The following is a 23,464-nucleotide window of genomic DNA, read 5'->3' as shown; positions in this document are numbered from 1 at the left end:
AAATAGTTCTCAGACCTAGTTAAAATTCATTATTTCCATCTCTACCCACTTATCAATACTATCAAAACCCATTCCTATTTATTCAACATTTTAAAATGTTGAATTTTTAAATCACAAACATATAAATTCAAAGAGCAATGTTTGGCACAGCATTTGTCTATACCAATGAGGTGGTACTTTTCCCAACATATTCATGAACTTCAACCAGACTGAAATCTTGAGAGTAGGGGCCCTTTTCTATCCTAAAACTTAACAGGGATTAACATATAATAAAATGCTGCTACTGGCTATAAAGGATACAGACTAGTGGGTAAGTTTAACAATTAATTTAAGTTCTGAAGAATATTTAACCTTTGAAACTACCTCATGTGACACTGAGTCATGGGCCATAAAGAAGTAATACCAACAGCATCAACCTGACATCAGCAACGAACCTGAACTCACATTAGATGGCCATCTACCAATTAATGCTAGTTCCTGCGTCTAAGAAGAGACACTAGTGAAAAGATGTACACAAAACTTTTTTAAGAGCCATTTTTAAAGAAGTAATGTCTAAGACTTTAAAAGCCCTCTACTTGCCAGGATCACTCACACTTGCACACAGAGGGGAGAGTTTGCTGGGAGAACCGGTGCTGCTAGCTTTAAAGCATGTACTTCTTCAAGTTCTAGAAAGCTTAGGAAAACTAGGCCTACTACAAAATGTATAATAAAACCACAATATTTAAACAAGATTTCAATGTACTACTGACTTCTTAGAAACTTCATTTTTACAATCATTACATTAATAAATCCATTTACAAGTAAGAGATGGGTTTTGGGTAAATTTATCCTCACCCTGTTCTTCCCTGACATTGTCAATCCATTTATTCACTTATTCACCACTTTTTGTAGGTCTATAAAGCAAGCCCCGTGCTAAACAAAGAAAAATGATAAATGCAATGTAGTCCTTGTCCTCAGGTAACAGCCACATTCTCAACTGTACAGTTAGATTAATACTATTAACTTACACAGATATCATAAAACAGACCATCAGAGAAACTTTTTTTCTCTGTGATCTTAATTAGCATGCTGTATCTGGTGAACATGCTGTTCTTTTATATTCAAACACCACCAATGTCTCTTTTACTTTAACTTTTATTTGGCAAAGCAGCACTGTATAAACTGTTCAGTAACTAGGACACAGCTTACACAGCATGTTAAATTCATATACATTATCAGCAGCAAATTCAAAACAGAAAAAACAATACTCTGCTACTAGTCTCCTATAATTTTTAAAGAGAGAAAGGAAGAACTATGTCAGTTATGTCCAATCCGAACAGCTGAGTGTTTTAAGGGACATCACCTGCCATCTTAAGTTTTAATATTTACAAATGCTTAGTTTAAGATACCAAAGCAGCTGATTGTATCTACAACATGCTATTCTATGACACCACATCAAAAGCTTTTACAAGGAAGCTCATCTCTATTTTCTTAGTAGCATCTAACAGACATCCAAAATCCAAGAGTCGTAACTTGTGAATGGTGGTGTTATCTGATACACAAAAGCAATTTGACATATTAATATTGGAACAAATAAGTTTAACAAAAGTTATTCCTCAAAATTATTCACAAACTAAGGTTTCCATTTTGCAGAACCCCTTCTTTTAATATTTTAAAGTAAGATGTGGGCATGTTAAAGAAATAATATACACATTCAAAATTTAGCCTTTGCATCATTCTTGTATGTTTGGCTTCTGCGCCTCTTTGAAGAATTAGAAACTCTACAAAACCACACATTTTCATGCTGAAAATAATAGTGTAACAAAGTCCAAAACAAGCTGTGATGCTGTTGGTTTTCAAAAAGCTCTGAGGACTGAGATGAGCAATCCACTGTAATATTATATACTGGTCAAGCTGATGTTGCTTTTACAGTTCGTCCCTGGGGGAGGAAAGAGAGAAATATGTAAGTAGGAATTATATACCGCAAAACTTGGCTTTCTAATAGTTTAGCTAAATTATTAATCAATAAAAATACACTGATCACCAAGCAATATATCATTAAAAAAAAAAAAAGGCAGACAATCCCAAGTCAAAGCAAAAATAGAAATCAGCCATTTCAACATCTTTCATGCTACTCCAGAATGAAGTATAAAACCTGAAGGGTCTGGATTTATTTAATTTTGATGATAACTTTCTTCTTTTAAAACCAAAAATGCAGAGGCATTATAACTTATAGATCTAGGATCTTGCTAATATAATTACTGTGAAATGAGTATATAGAGTTCAAATAATTTTTTATAGCTATATTCACAAAACTGGACAAATATTTAGTCTTTTGCTTAGACTATCTGTTAGCAATCAATGAGTGGGTCAATCTCAACCTGAACTCTTTGGGAGAAAATGCATCATCTGTAGGTATAATATACCTGTCAGCTGATGTCATAAAGGCAGCTTTACCAGCTCCAAAAGAAATCATTTGCTCAGCCACGTGTAGCACTGTACCAGCAATTGCCAGTAAGAGGAAGGAAGGAATAAAAATGTTGTCTAAAGTAAATTATATGGCATATAAATTATACCTCAACAATGGTGTTAAAAGTGAAAAAATTAAAGTTACTTGAAATGCCTAAAAACTTCATATTTAAAGGCAAGCTGAGTGACAAAAACAAACGCTCAAGTACTTCTAGGGTAAAAAAGTATGTTCGCAACTAACTCTCAAGTGATACAGGAAAAAAAATTACATCTATAGAGGGAGTATAAAAGCAAATGTGGGAAAATGCTAATAACTGGTACTTCTGGATGAAGAAACTCAGGAATTCGTTGTACTATTCTTGCAACTTGTCTGTAATAAAAGCAAGTTTTTTTCAAAAGTTGTTAAAATAAATTTGAAGGGAATGTAAATAGTTAAAATTTCCCAGTTAAGTGGTAAATTAAGGGATTATTGGACAATTTGCTTTTTTAAAAACTGAATTTTGAGTTGTCCAAAAAAAATTTTAAAAATTACTTTTCCCATAAACAGCCTTTGTCATATAGTACTGGATTGGAATATCTATTAAATGATAAATGTTCAGTTCTGATTCCTTGTAATACATTCTTCTAAGTAATAGTACTATAATTTTCATAAAAGTTTTTATGTAAATTCATGCAAGCATTAAAATATTTAATCTGCAAAGAATTCACTTGCAAAGTACTCTATAAATTGAATTTACTTGTGCTTTTTAAAATATGAAGAAACTACTGTTGTTTTTGAAATAATTTATTTTACCACATTTTATTTATTGCAAGGCTTTAGGGATAATATAGATAAATCTTAATGCCACATCAATAACATACATGAATATATATAATATCCTCTCCATTAAAATTTTTTTAAAAAGGAAAAGGATAAAAACTCTCAATAAACTGGGTATAGAGGGAACGTACCTCAACATAATAAAGGCCATATATGACAAGCCCCAGCTAACATCATACTCAACGGTGAAAAGCTGAAAGCTTTTCCTGTAAGATCAGGAACAAGACAAGGATGCCCAATCTCGCCACTTTTATTCAACATAGTACTCGAAGTCCTAGCCAGAGCAATTAGGCAAGAAAAAAAAAAAAAAGGCATCAAAATTGGAAAGGAGGAAGTAAAACTATCTCTTTTTGCAGATGACATTAAATATTGAAAAACCTTGACTCCACCCAAAAAAAAAAAAAAAAACAATAAACAAATTCAGTAAAGTTGCAGGATACAAAAATGTGTGTTTCTATACAGTGATAACAAAATTCTAGAAAGTGAAATTAGAAAACAATTCCATTTATAACTGAATCAAATAGAATAAGATACCTAGGAATAAATTTAATCAGGGAGGTAAAAAATATATATACTAAAAACTATGAGATACTCATGAAAGAAATTGAAAAAGACACAAATAACTGCAAAGATATTCCCTACTAATGAATCACAGGATTAGTATTGTTAAAATATTCACTGTACCTAAAGCAATCTACTGGTTCAATGCAAGCTCTATCAAAAATTACAAGGACATTTTTCACAGAAATAAAACAAACAATCCTAAGATGTATAGAAAACCACAAAGGACCTGAACAGCCAAAGCAATCTTTAGAAAGAGTAACAAAGCTAAAGGCATCATACTTCCTGATATCAAGCTGTATTATGAACTATAGTAATCAACGGTACAGCATTGGCAAAAAAACAAATAGGATGTCTGGAAAAGAATAGAGCGCCCGGAGATAAGCCCACACATGTATGATCAATTAATTAAGAAGCCAAGAATGTATAATTGGGGAATAGTCTCTTTAATAAACAGTGCTCAGAAAAGTTGACAGCCACATGCAAAAGAATGACACTGGACTCTTTACACCCTATACCAAAAAATCAACGCAAAATAGATTAAAGAGTTGAAACCATAAAACTAAATTTGTGATAATCATTTCACAATGTATACATATACCAAATCATTATGTTGTACACCTAAAACTAATGCAATGTTAAATGTCAATTGTATTTCAATAAAGCTGGAATAAAATCACATTGTAAAAAAATATTTAATGATGTGGGACAATGTTGATGATATTTTATTAAATGATTTCAGGATTACAAAAGAGATGTATATGGATTTATGTAAGAGATTTTTAAAAATATACCAAAATGTTAATAGTGGTTACTCTGGGTTCTGGGATTACATGTGATTTTTATTTTATTCTTCTCATATCAATCTATAGGTAGACAGATATTCATTAGGTTATTAACTATAAGTACTTATTTTAGTATCTAATATACAATTATTAATTTATTGGGTTAGTAATTCTAAACTACTAACATTATTATATATTTCATTAGCAAGAACAAATAAAAGAATTACTATAAGAAAACAACAGTCAGTTGGATGGTTGGGCTCATTTGAATACCCTATGACCTATACTGTCAACACTAGAATTCATGTTTTTATCAATATGTGTGCATGCCATTTTAATGTGCCTGTGAAATGAGACATTGAAAACTTGCCTGTGAAATGAGAACCCTAAAATATTCCTGTCTCACAGAGATGAATTTATTCCACTGACTGTTATAGTTATTAAAAACAAAAATAAAATTAACACAATTTTAATTTCTATATAAAATATACTTATATAAAATAAAATGTAAATTTTTAAGTATTGAGTTTATGAAACAACTAATACAACCAACCACACATTCGTAGACATGAACAAAAACTACAGCTCTAGGTCATGGCCTATCCTTGCTCTCCCCTCTTATTAATCCACCAAAATTGTGGGTATTTTTCCAAGTATAAGGAGACAAATTTGCATTCAGGTTTTAGACTTTATTTTCCACTACAACTTGGCATTACTGCTATTTCTCCTTTTTTCCATTTGCTGTCTATCATATCTCCTTAGTAACAATCAAATGGCACCCTCAGAAAGCATTCAAAAAGAGAAAGAGAAATATCAGATTGTGTCACTTATAGGTGGAATATAGAGAAACCAACAAAGGGTCAGATAAAGTCAAACATAAAAACTGACCCTTGAAAGCTGACTACAGGCTGAGGAATGCTGGGGGAGAGAGGGTAAACTGGGGAAGGAACACAGTGGACTCTGCTGGTGGACCATGGGTGCTTTGCTGGTGAGTGTGCTACGGTACTAACATTTGAAAGGGGGAATCTCATACTCCCAAAATACAAACCACATAAACCAACAACCTCAATTTAAAAAACAAGGAGGAGGGAAGGAAGTAGTGCAACTAGCTCTAGATTCCCCAGTAAAAGGAGGATGAAGCTAGTGAGAAACAAGAGACAGTTCATAAGAAAGCACCAGGATGAATTGTTAATCCTGAAGAAAACCTGAAGGAACAGAAATCATCTAGCCTGGCAAGACACTAAGGTACTTTTTAGATGATAATTCCTAAATGTGGGATGGGTACTCTAGGAAGGAGGAAGAGGCTATTTCTAACCACATTTTATCCTTACTGCCACTGCCCTAATTCAGGCCACTGTCACATCACCCCAGTCTTACTACCACCACTTCCTACTTCTGAATCTAGTTTCACTCCCTTCCAATCTACTCTACTCCTCAGGAAGCACTGTCTTTCTGAAATGTCATTCTGATCACTTTACTGCCTGGTGTCAACACTTCAGTTGCTCTCTAATGCCCATCAAAGCAGAATCCAAACACACTATACTCTAATTACCTGTCTGTCTTGTCTTTGGACTAATTTGATCTCTTACATGACTGTAAGCTCCATAGAAGGGTCAATTTCAAATTCAGTTATAGCTACCTGGCACCTAGAACAGTGTATGGCATAGTGGGCACACCCCCTTGAATTAATGAAGGTATTAAGAAGATAATCACACTAGGAAATATTTAACAAATTTAGCAAACAGAACTGCCTAAGAAAAGCATTACATGGGCCTCCCCGGTGGCACAGCGGTTGAGCGCTGGGTTGTGAAGCTGCCCGCAGCCTCTGCAGCACCGGTTCGATCCCCGGCTGCTCCCCAGCCACCGGAGGAGGAGGGTCCCACATGGCGCGCAGACCTCTCCTGCCGCCCGCTGTTCCCCTCAGCAGTGTACTTCGGTCCTTCTGCCTACTCTGCTCCCCGCTCTGGCTCTGGTGAATTCTCTCACCCTCCCGCACTTCTGACTGTACCCAGTACTTGTATAAATAAATAAATCTTAAAAAAAAAAAAAAAAAAAAAGCATTACATGTTGTTTTTCCAAAGGCAACTTAAAATAATTTTTTTCAGTCAGGGATAATTTAAGCAGATTCATTAGCCTAAAGGGAATAGAAATAGGGCACACAAACCTATTCCAGACTTAAATTTTAAAAGAAGCAGGGGCATCTAGTATAGGAGAGGAAAGAACAAAGAGGTGGTGGTGAGAGCTGATTTCAGATTGTCACAGGACCCCTTCCTCTCTGACTACAGTCAAGACTGGTCCATATGAAGCTCTAACAGAAGAGACTAGGAGGAGAAAAAATGAGTGAGTCATACATGTGGTAGTGCTGCTCCCCTCCACCACTCACCTGTCAGTTACTACCCTCTTCCTCCACTGAGTCCCCTGCTGTCCATGGAGTCTAGTAAAATTGTTACCCTTTAGGCCTAGAGTGCTAACAGTTTCCTGCTAGTACCCTGGGCATCCTTGACCCCTGGATATGTCAACATCCTTTGCTGGTTCCCATAGCCTTTCCTGTATTTCTCTGAATAGTGCCTGTTGGTTTTTACCCTCACAAACATTCTATTTTGTAGCAATTTCTTTCAATTTATTTTAATGTAGCAGTTCTTTTTTTCCCTAATTTTGTTTCCCCTTACCATTCTTTAAACTTATATTCTTTAAACTTCGAGATTTATAATTAAATAATTATTGGGGCCTCCCTGGTGGCACAAGGGGTTAAGACACAACCTATGAAAATGACTGCAGCCACTGCAGCACGAGTTGGATCCCCAGCCAGGGAGTATCCCACATGGCACAGCAGATCTCTCCTGGCTCGCCCGCTGCTCCCTTCAGCAGTGTATTTCAATCAATCTGCCTGTTCTGTTCCCCACTCTGTCTCTGGTGGGTCCTCTCACCAACCCCCCCTGCCTCTGGCCAGTACCCCAGCTCTTGCATGCATGAAAATAAAATAAATCTTAAAATAATTATCTTTGTAATTAAAACTATATCTCTAAATATAATGAAGTGTTTCAACAAATAGAAACTTACAACAGAAAAAAGCAGAAAATTTTCCTAGTACAACTAAAGTTTTTTAATGATGCAAAATGTAAACTTGCTCAATGTTTTAAAAAGTGGGAGGCAAAAAAAAACCAAGCAAACAAAAAACAACCCAAGTCTATATATAGCTAAGTATTTGGCAAATGACTGAGTAATTCCCATAAATTTTAAAAAATTAGTCAGTATTTAATACAAATAGTTTCATTTTATCAGGGGTAGATAAGGTTTTATGAAGTCCTTACAAAGATTTATAATTGGGAAGAGGGGAAAAAAAGAAGTCTAAATACAAGACTATGCTTATAAAATCAGCATAAGGCCAGGGAGAGTGCTAAGCAAGTGAAGACCCTGAAGCTTTAAATTTCATTAGCTTTATGCCAAATCTAACTCTGGTTATAAATACAAAGTACCTTTTTGTAATTGCTTCATAATTAAATTATAGGTGAAATATTTAATACTAATGTTTACTGTGAATAAAAAATATTTGTAATGTATTAATAAAAATCTGAATTCTTGGTATCAAATTTCAGTAATTTTAGTAATTCCAGTGATATATTTGCCATTTCATACAGTAGCAATTATACAGTATACCATTTTTGTAATGGTATAGCTAAGTGAAGGAAGGCTGTGATTAGTTGTTAGTAGCTATGTCTTATTCTGACAAGACCAGCAAGTTTTAAATTATTTATTTATTTAGGAAGTGGCCGTGCTACCTTACAATACAATGGAAACAGCTGTAACTACATTAGGTGAAGAATAAAATGTAATTCCTACTAAGATATCCAAGAAATGGCCAATAAATTTAGTTAAAAGTAAAACTCAGTTTTGAACAAAGGGAGTTAAATTCATTACCATTTTTACAATTAAGCATTCACTCAAAAGTTGTCTTTCCTCTTTCTAGAAAACAAACTTGAGATCTATTAAACTTACAATCACTGTTTTACTTACTGATAATTATTTTAAAATAAGTATCTTTGTCAAATATAAGTATCATAAAACAAGGAAGTATAAACCTTTATTTTCACTTTAGCTTAACTTCAAGTAGTCTCAGCTAACGTCAGTCTACTTATTGCTCTCACTCCTTCCCACTAGAGGGACTAAGGAGAGAAGGAAGAAGAGGAATCTCGGCTTCAAACAAAATATTCAGAATATGCTGAAACATAAAACAAAAGTAGGCATTATATTTATAATGAGCCATGCTGTGCTGAAGATGATGCTGCATGCTGTTGGCCCTTTGAGAGGGTTTGTGAGACCTGGGCACTCACTGAGTAGTTTACAGAATCCCTTCCCCTCTCTAGGAAGCGAGCTAGACTAGCTTCAACATGGGCTGGCCTGTCCTATAGAGCAAGATTAGTTCTTACAGTAGTTGAATGTAAATTTGGCACATGCTGTCAGACATCTATGAATCTGACTGAAAGAGAAATCAAGATGAGAGGAAGAATGTCCTCTCTGGGATTCTGATATCTTCAAAAACTGGAATATGAGTCTTTCCACTTCTTTCTCTTCAGAACAACAGAGAGTAAGGGGCAGGACATACAGGTCCCCATCTTTTCTGGAAGCTGTTTCCATGATAATCCATACAGCATTTATAAAAATGATTTGTAAATGTAAATGTCACTCTGTAAAACAGAGTGGTTGATAATAAAATTTATTTAAAAAATACTTAACTATGGGTGAAAGCCTCTTTAAAAAACATCTTGTGCCAACCAAGTCTCACCCCCCCTTCCGCAAAGATATGAGTTAAATCAAAAGAAGGGCAAACCATGCAAAATTTTTCCATGTTTTTAATGTAGTGGATTTCTGATGTTAAGATGGAGTAGCATAAAGGTGACAACCAAAAGAGCAGCTCTTGTAGTCTAATGTCTTAAAATCCACACCCTTTCACCTTGCGTGTGTGGAAGAAGAAAGAGCAGAAGATAAAATCACTTCCACCTGGACCACTGCTTTTCTTTATCTGTTAAAGGCACGTATATCACTCCCATCAGAGGTTTCATTTTGACACTGCCATCTTGTAGCTTATCGTACTGCTCCAACATTTGGTTTCCACCTGCAGGACCGACCGGCAATATCAATCTTCCACCCGGCTTTAGCTGGTCTATTAGCTATAAGAAAGTGAACAAACACATATATACCAAGTTAAGGTATTATATTAAGAGTCATTTTATATTACTATAAAAACCTTTCAGAGCCTCCCTGGTGGCATGCCGAGAGGTTGAGTCTCGGCACTATGAAGCTGTAGGTAGCCACTGCAGCATGAGTTCGATCCCTGGCCAGGGAGCTAAGCCACATGGTGCAGCAGACCTCTATTTTGCCCGCTGCTCCCCTCAGTGTATTTCAGTCAATCCACCTGTTTCGCTCCCCACTCTGTCTCTGGTGAATCCTCTCACCACCCCCTGCACCTCTGGCCTATACCCCAGCTCTTGTATGCATAAATAAAATAAACCTTGGGCCTCCCCTGGTGGCACAGGCAGTTGAGCACCATGCTATGAAGCTGTCAGTAGGTTCTGTAGTGCCGGTTCAATCCCGGCCGGCCGGTGAAGGTCCCACATGGCGCAGCAGACCTCTCCTATCGCACCTACTGCTCCCCTCAGCAGTGTATTTCGTCAGTCTGCCTGTTCTGTTCCCCACTCTGTCTCTGGTGAATCCTCTTACCCTCCCGCACATCTGGCCTGTACTCCAGTTCTTGTATAAAATAAGTAAATCTTAAAAAAAAAAAACAACCCTCAAAAAAAAAAAAAGGTGCTCTCAGGCCTCCCTAGTGGCACAAGGGGTTGGGATGCAACCTATGGGGCTGTCCGCAGCCACTGCAGCACAAGGAGTTCGATCCCCTGGCCAGCCAGGGAGGAACTTACATGGCGCAGCAGATTTCTCCTGACTAGCCCGTTGCTCCCCTCAGCAGTGTATTTCAGTCAGTCTGCCTGTTCTGTTCCCCACTCTGTCTCTGGTGAATTCTCTCACCACCCCCATCTCTGGCCTTTGCCCCAGTTCTTGTATGCATAAATAAATCTTTAAAAAAAAATCTCTCTTAGCAACTTTCAAATATACAATATAGTACTGTTAACTAGTCACTGTTTTTTTAAACTTCAAATTATATGCTGGATGAGGAGTGAACTCTTACATATATTTTGCTCCTTTCACATAATAATAATTTATTAAAACCACTTTAAGTTGGGCCTCCCCGGTGGCGCAGCAGTTGAGCGCTGGGTTACGAAGCTGCCCGCAGCCTCTATAGGGCCGGTTCGATCCCTGGCCGCCAGGCAAGGGTCCCACATGGCATGCAGACCTCTCCAGCCGCCTGCTGCTCCCCTCAGCAGTGTACTTCATCAGTCTGCCTGCTCTGCTCTCCCCTCTGGCTCTGGTGAATTCTCTTACCCTCCTGCACTTCTGACTGTACCCAGTGCTTGTATAAATAAATAAATAATTCTTTAAAAAACCACACACACACACACACACACAAAAAACCACTTTAAGTTATGACTTGCAAATACAATTTGCTACTTAGTTACGATTATTTACTGTACAACAAACCGCTTCTGCACTGATATGCCCCTTGCCATCTCTTTGGTTCTGCTTCCTCCACCTCCTGAGGAAGTTATACCTCCATCTGCTTACATTTCACATACTAGAGTTCGGGGTTGCAAGTATAATCTCCTAGATACCTGGAGTTTGTATTACTGTTTTTTGTTTTTATAGTTGTTTTTAGGGTGATGTCAAAGAGGAAGCATAAACATCTTAACTGTTATTTTAAAACTGGACAACCCCCTAAGCATATTTATCTTTAATCAAGTATATAAAAACCCCTATAATACCTCCAAGTGCTGCTACAATGTTTAAATTCATATTGAGCTAAAGCCAAGAGAAATGCTCTTCAAGAGCATCACAGTTCTATTTAAGATTTTAATTGCTCCTACCAAGCTGCCAATATTTAAAAAAAAAAAAAAGTTAAAACTACTGATCCTGTGTTCATATGTGAAAGTTCATAAAACTATTCATTTATGACTTGTACACCTTGCATACATAACATATAATACTGGAATGAATACCCTCTCATTGCAACAATATAATTCTTACTAATCTTTAAAATACAGTTCAAATTCCATTCCTATATGGAGTCTCCTTGACTACTCTATGCAAATTTATCTTCTCCTTTGAACTCTTATAGTACATATATATATATATATATATATATATATATATTTTTTTTTTTTTTTTTTTTTTTTTGGCGTAGAAGAACTGGGGTGCAGGCCAGAGGTACAGGTGATGAGAGGATTCACCAGAGACAGAGTGGGGAGCAGAATAGGTAGACCGACTGAAATACACTGGTAAGGGGAACAACGGGCAAGACAGGAGAGGTCTTCTCTGCCATATGTGGGTCAGCTCCCTGACTGGGGTTTGAACTCAGGCCAAAGTGGTGATAGTGCTGGGACTTAACCCCTAGGCCACCAGGGAGGCCCAGTACATATTTTCTTTCATATTCAATATATACTATAAACTAATGCTAGTGTAGCATTAATTTGCCTGTTACATGTACAGGCATTCTACATATCTCTGTGGAATATAAGCTCTGTGTTGGTAAAATGTATGACAAATACTTCCTGGTCTCTCTCATGAACCTAACAGAATTTTACATATTTTGGTATTTAGTAAAACACTAATTGATTATCAGGTTATGAACTCTGGAGGGACTTTCCCAATTCTTTTGGTATACCAGTTCTAAGTAGGATCAAATAAGACAGTCATAAGCTAGGGTTTAGTAATCTTCATGTCATTTACTTGAATATCAAAAAACAGTATCTACTAACTACAGCTAAAATGCATAAGATAAAACTCTAGTTATATTTTTGAGCATCATCTAGAAGTCAATTCTCTATTAAGTTTTTTAGTTTTAGTTCAATAAAGCACATAAATATAGGAAAAACTCAACTCACTGCCTGGGGCACAACTGGGGCTGCGGCTCCTACATGAATAGCATCATATGGGGCTTCTTCGGCATATCCCATTCTTCCATCTCCCACTGAAAGAAAAAAAAAATATATGCTTTAAAAATCTGTTCAGATATGGGGCCTCCCTGGTGGTGCAAAGGGTTAAGGTGCAACCTATGAAGCTATCTGCAGTCACTGCAGCACGAGTTCAATCCCTGGCTAGGGAGCTACCCACATGGCACGGCAGACCTCTCCTGACTTGCCCACTGCTCCCCTCAGCAGTATATTTCAGTCAGTCTACCTGTTCTGCTCCCCACTCTGTCTCTGGTGAATCCTCTCATCCCCTGCACCTCTGGTCTATACCCCAGTTTTTGTACACATAAATAAATAAATCTTTAAAAAAAATCTGTTCAGAAAGAACTACCTAATGCGAGTAATTATAGAAGATTTAAAGTGGGGAAAGAATATATTTTTAACAAATGATGTCTGATCAACTGGTATTCATATGAAAAAAAAATCTCTACCTTCACCTCACACACATACATACATCGTACACAAAAATCACTGTCAGGAAGACCAAAGACTTAAATGTGAAAAGCCAAAATGATAAAGTTTCTAATAAATAAGAAGACATTTTCCTGATTTCTTAGTAGCCTTAAAGAGGCCAGAGAATGTACTAGAAGAAACTGGTAAGCCTGACTATATTAAATTTAAAGCTTCTATTTATCAAAAAAGTACAAACATCTCAGTGAAAAGGCAAGATACAAGGTAGAAGAACTGATTTACATGTGTGAATAGAAACAACATAAAACATCCATCTTCAGAATTAATAAACACATTTTGGTAATGTTCTTAAAATGGGAATGCAATAAAGTCATAAAGATAAACTGGATACAAAAAAGACTCTTACAAACATAATATTGAATGAAAGAAGTAATTTATCACAGAATATACTGTGTATGATTCCTTTTATGTAAAGCTCAAAATAAAACACCATTATGGAAATATAATTAGAAAATAAATTCACCATCATAATAACAATTATTATTCTCATTATTATTACCATTAGGGAGAAGGGAGGGAGTTATGAGGAGGAAAAGGCAAACAGAAGACTTCCAAGGTACCAGTAATGTTCCATTTCTTTATTAGTGTACTACTTAAGCAGGTATTTGTTAAGCTTCCAGTTTATGTTTTATGTACTTATTGTATGTTTATTTTTCACAGTAATACAAAAATATGGTCACATGGAAATATGTCTACTGTAAAATGCTGAATAGAAGCAAACAAGCAATTATGCAAGCAATTTATTCACACAGATTTTTTATATGTCCAGAAAACTTAGGGAAAAGGAGGGGCTTTCTTTTTAATCTTGCACCATTCTGCATTGTTTACCTTTTCTCTAGGGGACACATTATTTTAGTATTACTACTTAAAAAGCAATAAAAAAAATACAACATGGGCATTTTCTGAAATAGTTAAGTCATGTCACCCACAGTATTTTAAATTGTTACTCTTATCTAGTATTTAAGAGTGAAAGGTTTTTTTAATGCAAGAATTATTTGTATTATTTAGCTTGTAGGGATTTTCTGAAAATAAAAATTCTCCATAAAGGAAATTTTTAAAGTGTTCTGATACTTACCAACCAACTGCACCCTCCCTGAAGACAAAAGCATTGGATCATCCTTTCTGACATTATTTATTGAGTCATCTACTAGCTCTTTAATGTGGTCAATTCCTATGACTTTTCCAGTAGATCCAACCTGTAAATGAAAGAATAAATTTGTTTTGGTCTAAATTTGTTTTACTGCACAGTAAAGTGTTGCCTTATCTGATGCCATATTCTGCAATAAGAAAACAAGGTAAACATCTTAAGTCTCCAATTTGATTGTTAAATGCTCAATTTTTAATTTATTTGTGAAATGCAACCTTCTCAATTTTAACCCTCAAATGAATTATTATTTCAGTAATTAAGAGGGTAGAATAAGTTACAAAATCTTGTAGTATTAAGAAAAATGATGTATTTATTCAATTTCTAAATCCAGGACTTTAAAGTAAGACTTAATTACCAACACCATCCAGTAATTAATACAAGTATTTTTTCTATTTAAATTCCCTAAAAGTGTGACTTTAAATATTAAAATATTACATAAAAATTTTTACAGGAATTTCTACACCTAATACTGCTGCCCTATGTGGAAAATTAAAAAATCTCAAAAGGTTCCAAGTAAAATTTTATTTCATTTATTTACACATATAGGAACTGGGGTGTAGGTCAGAGGTGTGTGTCGGGGTAGGGGGGCGGTGAAAGGATTCACCAGAGATAAAGTAGGGGTTAGAACAGGCAGATATGCTGAAATACACTGCTGAGGGGAGCAGCGGTTGAGACAGGAAAGGTCTGCACTATATGTGGGTTAGTTCCCTGGCCGGGATTGAACTCATGTTGCAGTGGCTGGTGATAACTTGATAGCACCGAGACTTTAAGCTCTGTGCCACCAAAAGTCCCCCCAAGTAAAATTTTAATTGTAAAATGAATCTAGTATAATAAAGACTCTAAAGTGAGACTACCTGGATTCACATCTGAATCAGGTTCTTCAGCTTTAAAATAAAGAAAAGGGGACAGACCTCATAAAGATTAAGTAAAGAATACATAAAATATATGATAAATGATTAAAAACATTAATATCAATTTTCACTTTTATTTTAAAGATTTTTATTTATACATACAAAAACTGGGGTGTAGGCCAGAGGTTGGCAGGGTGAGAGTGCTAAGACTTAACCCCTTGCGCCACCAGGGAGGCCCTAAAATCATTTTTAAAAAGATAAATCCAATGACTTTTTTTAAAAAAAAAAATGAGTATTTCTCTAAAATCATAAATATGTCAATTAGAGAAAACAAGTTACCAATTAAATGCCATTTCTAAACTTAAAAAAAAAAAATCCTGGTATTCCATTAGTGAGGGCTAATCTTCTATAAACAAGTAAAACAACAGGAAAGAAATATGAGTCCTTACTATGTACCAGACACTATTCTGAGAGCTTAGAATACATCAATGAAAAAAAAAATAAATTAGGCAAAGTTCCCCCTTCCCTAGAGCTAATGCTCTACTGTCTGCCATCTCTATATTTATAGCATATTAAATGAATTTTAGTCCAAGATGGATCCATAAATCCGAACTTAACCAGACCAGACCCTTCCAATTTGGCCTCCAGGGACAAGATTTTTCATTATCAACCTGATTTGAGCATAGATGAGCACAGATGAACCTTTCCTCCAAAGTGAGTATATGCCTGGGCTTACACTCCATATAGTCATTTACCAGATAAGACTCTGAAAATAAAAACTGAAGTATAACACAAAGACAATTTTCGGAGAGCCCCCCCTTTTTTTTAAAATGTAAAAGCAGCTCTACCCTCATTATTAATGCAAGATGAGAACTTTAAAAAATGTAATTTGGGAGCTCCTACTTGTTGCCAATGTGTGATCACAAGAGAAGAGCTTATGAGATAACGAAGCCAACATGTGAAGGAAAGCAAAACCAAAACAAGAACCAGAGAGAACACTTTGTCAATAATAATATGTTTCTTCTTAATCCAGCCCCACAAAAGTCAGACATACCATTAGACTTTTCCATTATATAAACCAAATAAATTCTCTTTTTGCTATACCAATTTAGATTAATGTTATTTAAACCCCCCCAATCCTAAGTGATACATCTAACTACTATCTTAATAGAATTTAAAAAAAGGAAAGAAAACCCTCAAAAACTGCTAGTGAAGTAAAAAATACAGTCAAATCCTGTAATATGCTACTGCTGAGATCAGAATGAAAAATAAAACTCTTACCATACGGGCAAAACATGCAGTAAGGATTCCACTTCCAGATCCTACATCGAGCGCTTTAGCTCCTTCATGCAATTGATCAAACAGAAGCTCTAGTGCATATGCATGCTGCCAAAAGAATATAAGGCAAATAATCATTTTTTCTAGATGCTATAAAATATATATACCATGGAACAAATAAAAGTACCAACCTCATACCAATTTTTCTATTAGTATCATCTACCAAGACATGAAAACATGTTATATACTTATGTCTACATGAGAATTACATAAGAAATTTCCCACTGTTCAATTAAATTCTTACATTTAGATAAAATGACTCAGTAATTTTAAATCTGGTGTGTGAATTTTTTTAAAGATTTATTTATACATACAAGAACTGGGGTACAGACCAGAGGTGAGGTGGGGGTGGGGAAGAGGATTCATCAGAGACAGAGTGGGGAACAGAACAGGCAAATATACTCAAATACACTGCTGATTAACAGTTTTAAAAGTTGATTATGAAAAAATTTCAAACCCATATAAAAGGTGGAAATACAATGAACATCCCTTTCTCCTCCTGCAGAATCACTAACCAGGGAATTACATCTTAGGGGAGAAATAAAACACTGTACAAAAATGAACAATGATGTTAAAAAAAAAAAGACTCACTAACCACTTATATTATACCATACTCTTTTACCAAACCTTCTGAAAACAGGTCATAGACATCATATATCACTCCTAAAAACTTCAGTAACCATCTGCCAAAAACAAGGCCATCTTCCTTCTTAATCACCTCACCATTACCACACTCAGGAAAACCATCAATTCAGTATCACCCAACATGCATACCACATTCAAACTTCCTCAATGCATATATACAGACATACATTTTGTCCCAAAATGACCATTAGAGGTCCCCCCCGCAATCCATTAAAGGTTCATTCACTGCATCTGCCAATCTAGAATATCTCCCTTCCACTCTCCTCTACCTCCCACTTCACTCTGTTCTTTAGGACACTTCTTTTAAGGAATCTGAGCCAGTTGTACATAATATACTACAGTCTAGATGTGTCAGTTTCCTCATGGTTAGATTCAAATCAAAGACTTCTAGCAAGAAAACCACACAGATGCTTATTGAGGCCTCCCACTGCACCATATGAGGAAGAACATAATACTGGGCCCTCACTACCAGACTTGCTGTTAGAAAATGGGTCCACTACATAGCTATGTTCAAGGCATGTTTTTCTTCTGTAAGTAATAATATGTAGAGCAATAATTTCAGACTCCAAGGATATTTGTTCCCCAACAATCTTCTTAATGGTTTTAGAGTAACTGATGATTTTTGCCTAATCCAATTATTATGCTGATAATGACAAATAGTGATCTGTAAAAGCACTCCACATTGATTAACTGGCATCCTTATGTTTTTCATTTTTCCAGTCTTGCCTTTTTTTTCATCTCTATGGATGCATGGATTTTTATATCTTGATTAACTGTGTTATCCTCATCATCTACCATTTCTTCTCAAATTGTCTCTAATTTGGTGTTTGGGAGTTTCTTCAAACCTGTCTCTATGTCCCATTAGCCTTTGAGTGCTTCTGCAGTTTCAGCACTGTCTTCTCCAAGAAGCTCTAATCTCTTTTAGTGGCACTTGGGATTTAATATCTGGATGTGAAGTGTGCTCACTGCAAGCAGGACATTATTTTAACAGGTTTTTAAAAAATCTCTTGCCCACTGTATATAACACAATATTCCTTAATCATAACTTTGGAAACTATTATAGGACATAACCATTTCCAAGCCTGTGATTTTAAGCTTCAATCAAAGCAGACATCATTTCTCTTTAGTTCTCAATTTGTTTCTTTTTTAATATTTCTAATAGCTATACAATTAATGATACAAGGTCACAAATTCTTTTAGATATAATTAATTAATACTATTTTGTTCTACTCACATTCTGGTTCAGCAAAATTCAAAGGACACAGTGCTTGCTACTTACATATGCATATACACAGACATACATATAGTCGTACTATGTGGCTATATTCACATATATATTTTCCATATCAAGAGATAATGGTTACTCAGAAAATGTTAAGTGATTAAAAATGCATTCTTTCTAGAGGGAAATTCTGATACAAGCTATGATATGGATAAAGCTTAAGAACATTGTGTTAGTTAATATAAGCCAGTGACACCAAAAAAAAAAAAAAACACTGTATGATTCCATTTATGAAGCACCTAAAATAGTCAACTTCACAGAGACAGAAAATAGAATGGCAGTTGCTAGAGGCTGGGACAAGTGGAGAATGGGAATTACTACTGAATGGGTATAGTTTCAGTTTTGCAAGATGAAAGACTTCTGGAGATTGGTTGCACAGCATTATCAATATACTTAATACTACTGAACTATATGCTTAAAAATGGCTAGGATAGTAAATTACATGCATTCTAACGCAGTAATTTTTTTTAAAGCATCCTTTTCAACAATGAAAAGAGAAGTAACCAACTAAAAAATGGGAAAGGGATTTGAATAGACATTTCTCCCAAGAAAATATACAAATGACCAATAAAAGATGCACACAAAAAGATGCTCAATATCATTAATCACTAGTGAAATGCTTATCAAAACCATAATGAGATACTACTTCACAGTTACTAGGATGGATAAAATAAATAAGATATACAACAACAATAACAAGTATTGACAAGGAAGTGGAGAAACTGGAACCTTTATACATCGCTGGTGGGATTGTGAAATGGTGCATCCAACTTGGATAACAGCTTGACAGGTTCCTCAAAATGCTAAATGTAGGACTACCGTATGACCCAGTAACTCCACTCCTAAGTATTTATCAAGATAATTGAAAATATATGCACACAAAACCTGCACACTAATGTTCACAGTAGCAAGAAAGTAGGAACAATCATTTTATCTAATACATAAATGATAAAACTGAAGTAACTGAAAGTTTAATTCTTTAAACCATCTTTACTTGAGCATATCTTAGAGGAAAAAAATGCAATGCATTGTACCCAAATGATCAAAGTCAACTTACCATGTGTGGAGCACTGATTGTTGCTTGGAAACCTAGAAAAGAAGATGACAACAACTGATACATTCAGTTTCAAAAACATAATAAATATTCCATGAAATCCCCTTTTCTAGCATTTATAAATCATTTTTTATAACTATTTTTTTACAATTTCAAGAAAATAAAACAGTTACTGTGTACTTTAGAGTGCTGTCATGCAGCAGTTAAAAATCAGAAAACACGGCCCTGCCAAAGGCTGAATGATCATCTGGTACAAAAGTCCCAATTACTTCAAAAAAGGTTTCTGTAGAGTTAGCTGAGAAAGGAAGAATGTCAATAAGTTGAACTGTTAAATTTATGACTTGTCTTCTCTTCAGATTTATAAAAAGAAAGTAAGTCTAGATCTATAACACATATGTAAAACTTTGTGAAATTAAACTGCTTTATATTTCTAACAACTAGGGCAACTGGCAAACAAAGTGGCTTAAAAGACTAATAAACCACTTCAATTTGCTCTTTATAGTACCATCTAATAATGATTTACATACTCTTTTCTTAGTTTGAAGCTTTTATTTTCTTCCAATGTTGCTTTCTCAAAACTTATTTACCTGCTTCTGCAATCTGAAGCAATTTTCACTGAGCGGTGGTAGCAGGTGCCTTCGGGGTTCAGAAGCTCCTCAGGATCTTCTCTGCTGACTGTTATTGTGCTTCAAAAGGAGAAAGCATGGCAGTTGGCCCACAGAATCCTGAGGCACTTCTAAGCCTCAAAGGCGCCCACTGCCAAGGCTCAGCAGTTCAGCAAAACCTGCTTCAGGAGAAGGAGTTAAATATGGAACTTTCTAAAAACAAGCATAAGCCAAAAAATTCAGGGCAAGTGAAACAGAGAAGTCAATAATAATTACATTTATTTCTTTTAATTTTGATTTAAAAAATTAGTTCTGATGTGAACACAACCTAGTCAAATTAAGGCCCCTCTCCCCAGTGATCTTATAAAAACATAATAATAATTAAGGTCCCTCAAGAAAAGTCAGCATTCAGCTTAAATTTTAAGTTTTCACTAAAAGTATTATTTTATGAAAAATTTAAAAATTCTTCATATATACTACACATATTGCTACTGCTTGAGAACACAGACATGGTACTTCATATATAACAGTTTATTAAAATGGATATGTTTTATGAGATTTAGTACAGCATAAAATTCAAATAGCAACCAAGGTAATGATAAATATTTATATCCTAGCCTAGCTTTACTTACAAAAATTATAGAGTAAATAAATTAAAATGTGACATTTTCAGAAACCTAAAGCTTACCTATTGATTGTGGAGAATCCATGTAAGGGTTGCATTTTGCATAGTGGGAGCGGTCTGTGGCTAGCATTACTTCAAATACTTTATCTGTCTTGATGATCCCATTTTCTGAAATGAACAAGGCAAATATTTTAAGCTGGAAATGAGATGATCAGACATGTTTTGGAATAATTATTCTGGCTGTATTGTAGAGACAGGGTTGAAAGAGAGCAGACTGGAAGTAATTGCAATGGGCCAGGTAATAACAACTGGGTCTTTAATAATGACAGTAAGAAAATGAAGAAAATAGAAGAATTTGAGTAATGTTTAGTAGGTAATGTATACCTGCCTGGATTTGGAGGTGGGAGAGGGGGGTGATTGTTGAGATGCCAATATCATAACTGATTTGAGAAATCCTGGAGAAGGACAAGAGTCAAGGAGGAAAAAGACAAACTATTCAGTTAGGGGCTATGGACCATACAAGTGGAGATATTCCAATCAGTTGGATATATTGATCTGGGACTCAGGAACAAGACCTAGGATACAGATACAGATTTCTAGTTATATGGATGGCAACTGAAGCAAAGGAATTAAACATAAGTAGCCAGAGAAGAACACACACAGAAGGAAAACACTTAAAGAGTTCTTTATATATTTTGGGTTTTAACCTCTTATTAGAGATACGATTTACAAATATTTCCTCCCATTCAGCAGGTTGTATTTTCATTTTGTTATTTCTTTTGCTGTGAAGATTTTAGTTTGACGTGTCCCAGTTATTTTTGCTTTTGTTGCCTTTGTTTGGGGAGTCAGATTTGCATGTTCAGTCTTGGTAAACATGAAAACGTATTAGACCCTTTGAAGATAATAATAAGCAGTTACAGAGGTGGCATAAAATCAAGCAGAAATACCATTAGAAATCCCAAGATAAGTTAGTTTTTTAAGAAGGAGTGCAGTCAATAATATATACATTTGGCTCCCTCAACTATCAATTATTTGACATTAAATATAAAATAAATTGCAATAAGCATACTGTTACTGTGCATGACGTTATTATTCAAAAAGGTCCTCTTAACACAGTGCATCTAATGCCTGTTAGGTACATACCAGAAATAGCGCTCCATGCTTAGGATTTTTTAAGATTTATTTATTTATGCATACAAGAGCTGGGGTATAGGCCAGAGGTGCGGGGGGTGGGGATGAGGTGTCACCAGAGATAGAGGGGGTAACAGAACAGGCAGACTGACTGAAATACACTGCTGAGGGGAGCAGTGGGCGAGACAGGAGAGGTCTGCTGTGCCATGTGGGTAGCTCCCTGGCTGGGGATCGAACTTGTGGGGCAGAGTTGTGGATAGCTTCACAGTACTGTGCTTTATTAACCCCTTGTACCACCAGGGAGGCCCCTGCTTAGGATTTTTAAAATGAACAAGATAGTTTATGTTCTCACAGATAAAATATCTATAAGATTAAATGTATGAATTTGACTTTAACAATCGAGAAATAGGGACTCCCCGGTGGTGCAGCGGGTTGAGCTCAGCCCTGTGAAGCTGTCCACAGCCTCTGCAGCATGGGTTTGATTCCCGGCCGGCAAGGGAGATACCCACATGGTGCAGCAGACCTCTCCTGCTTTGCCCGCTGCTCCCCTCAGCAGTGTATTTTGGTCCATCTGCCTGTTCTGCTCCCCGCTCTGTCTCTGTTCTGCTCCCCGCTCTGTCTCTCAGCCCCCACACCTCTGGCCTGTACCCCAGCTCTTGTATGCATAAATAAATAAATCTTAAAAAAAAACAAAAAAAAACTTTAAAAAATCTAGAAATAATCTGAATTTCTCCACACCACCCTTCAAAAATAAAAAACACCACACCTAAGATAAAGAAGGGACATAAAACCCACATGATCCATGCATTCACATTGTCAGGAGACAGAGAATATCCATATTTCAAACCATATATAAGTAGGAAATTAACAAATTCCAATAAAACTTCCACTACTGCTGCAAAATTATATGAGAAAGTAAGGGTGGGATAAGCTTTTAAATGTGCTAGAAAAAAAGGTAGAAGAAAGCAGGGGATAAAGATGAAGTACAGATAAAATCATTCCCAGAAAGAAGTAGTACTACACTAAGTATTAAAATACCACAGGGCCTCCCTGGTGGCCTAGGGATTAAGTTTCAGCCCTATCAAGCTATCCCCGGCCACTGTGGCCTGAGTTCAATCCCTGGCCAGGGAGCTAACCCACATGGCGCAGCAGACCTCTCCTATCTCATCTACTGTTCCCTTAGGAGTGTATTTCAGTAGATCTGCCTGTTCTGCTCCCCACTATCTCTAGTGAATCCTCTCACACACACCCCCACCTCTGGCCTACACCCCAGTTCTTGTATGCATAAACAAAAATAAATCTTAAAAAATAATAATAATAAAAATAAAATACCAAACAGGTCTGAGACTTAGAAGTTCATAGCAGTAGCCTCAAGGAAGGAACTTAAAAATGAGTAGGTTGACAAAGGTGCCAATACCATTCAATGATGACAAACCACCTTTTTTTAAACAAATGTTCCTGGGACAACTGGATAGCCACAGGCAAAAGAGTGAAGTTCATTCAACTCTTATCTTATACCATCTATAATAATTAACTCAAAAATGCGTGAAAGTTCTAAATGTAAGAGCCAAAACCATAAAATTCATGGAAGAAAATATGGAGTTAAATCTTCATGACCTT

General features: G+C 35.8%; 1 protein-coding gene across 2 annotated transcripts in view; it reads right to left on the bottom strand.

The window, feature by feature from the left end:
* Nucleotides 1-1,117: 1,117 nt before the first annotated feature.
* The window catches only part of PCMT1 (protein-L-isoaspartate (D-aspartate) O-methyltransferase), a 34,757-nt gene continuing 12,410 nt past the window's right edge, over nt 1,118-23,464 (bottom strand). Inside the window, exons 2-9 of one of the 2 annotated variants that reach the window (XM_054697913.1) lie at nt 20,777-20,881; nt 19,487-19,518; nt 16,446-16,550; nt 14,242-14,362; nt 12,609-12,694; nt 9,613-9,782; nt 3,400-3,542; nt 1,118-1,918 (exon numbers count right to left, since the gene is read on the bottom strand). In XM_054697913.1, the coding sequence (XP_054553888.1) occupies nt 3,401-3,542; nt 9,613-9,782; nt 12,609-12,694; nt 14,242-14,362; nt 16,446-16,550; nt 19,487-19,518; nt 20,777-20,881 (761 nt within the window). In that variant the 3' untranslated portion in view covers nt 1,118-1,918; nt 3,400. The remainder of the gene's footprint in view (nt 1,919-3,399; nt 3,543-9,612; nt 9,783-12,608; nt 12,695-14,241; nt 14,363-16,445; nt 16,551-19,486; nt 19,519-20,776; nt 20,882-23,464) is intronic. The other variant, XM_037520561.2, reaches the window with a different exon arrangement.

The sequence above is a fragment of the Talpa occidentalis genome, unplaced genomic scaffold, assembly GCF_014898055.3.
Source record: "Talpa occidentalis isolate TD23 unplaced genomic scaffold, MPIMG_talOcc4v2.1 talOcc4.2, whole genome shotgun sequence".
In the NCBI taxonomy this organism is placed as follows: Eukaryota; Metazoa; Chordata; class Mammalia; order Eulipotyphla; family Talpidae; genus Talpa; species Talpa occidentalis.
Note: the sequence above shows the minus strand (reverse complement) of the source record. Positions and strands in the feature narration are given on the sequence as shown.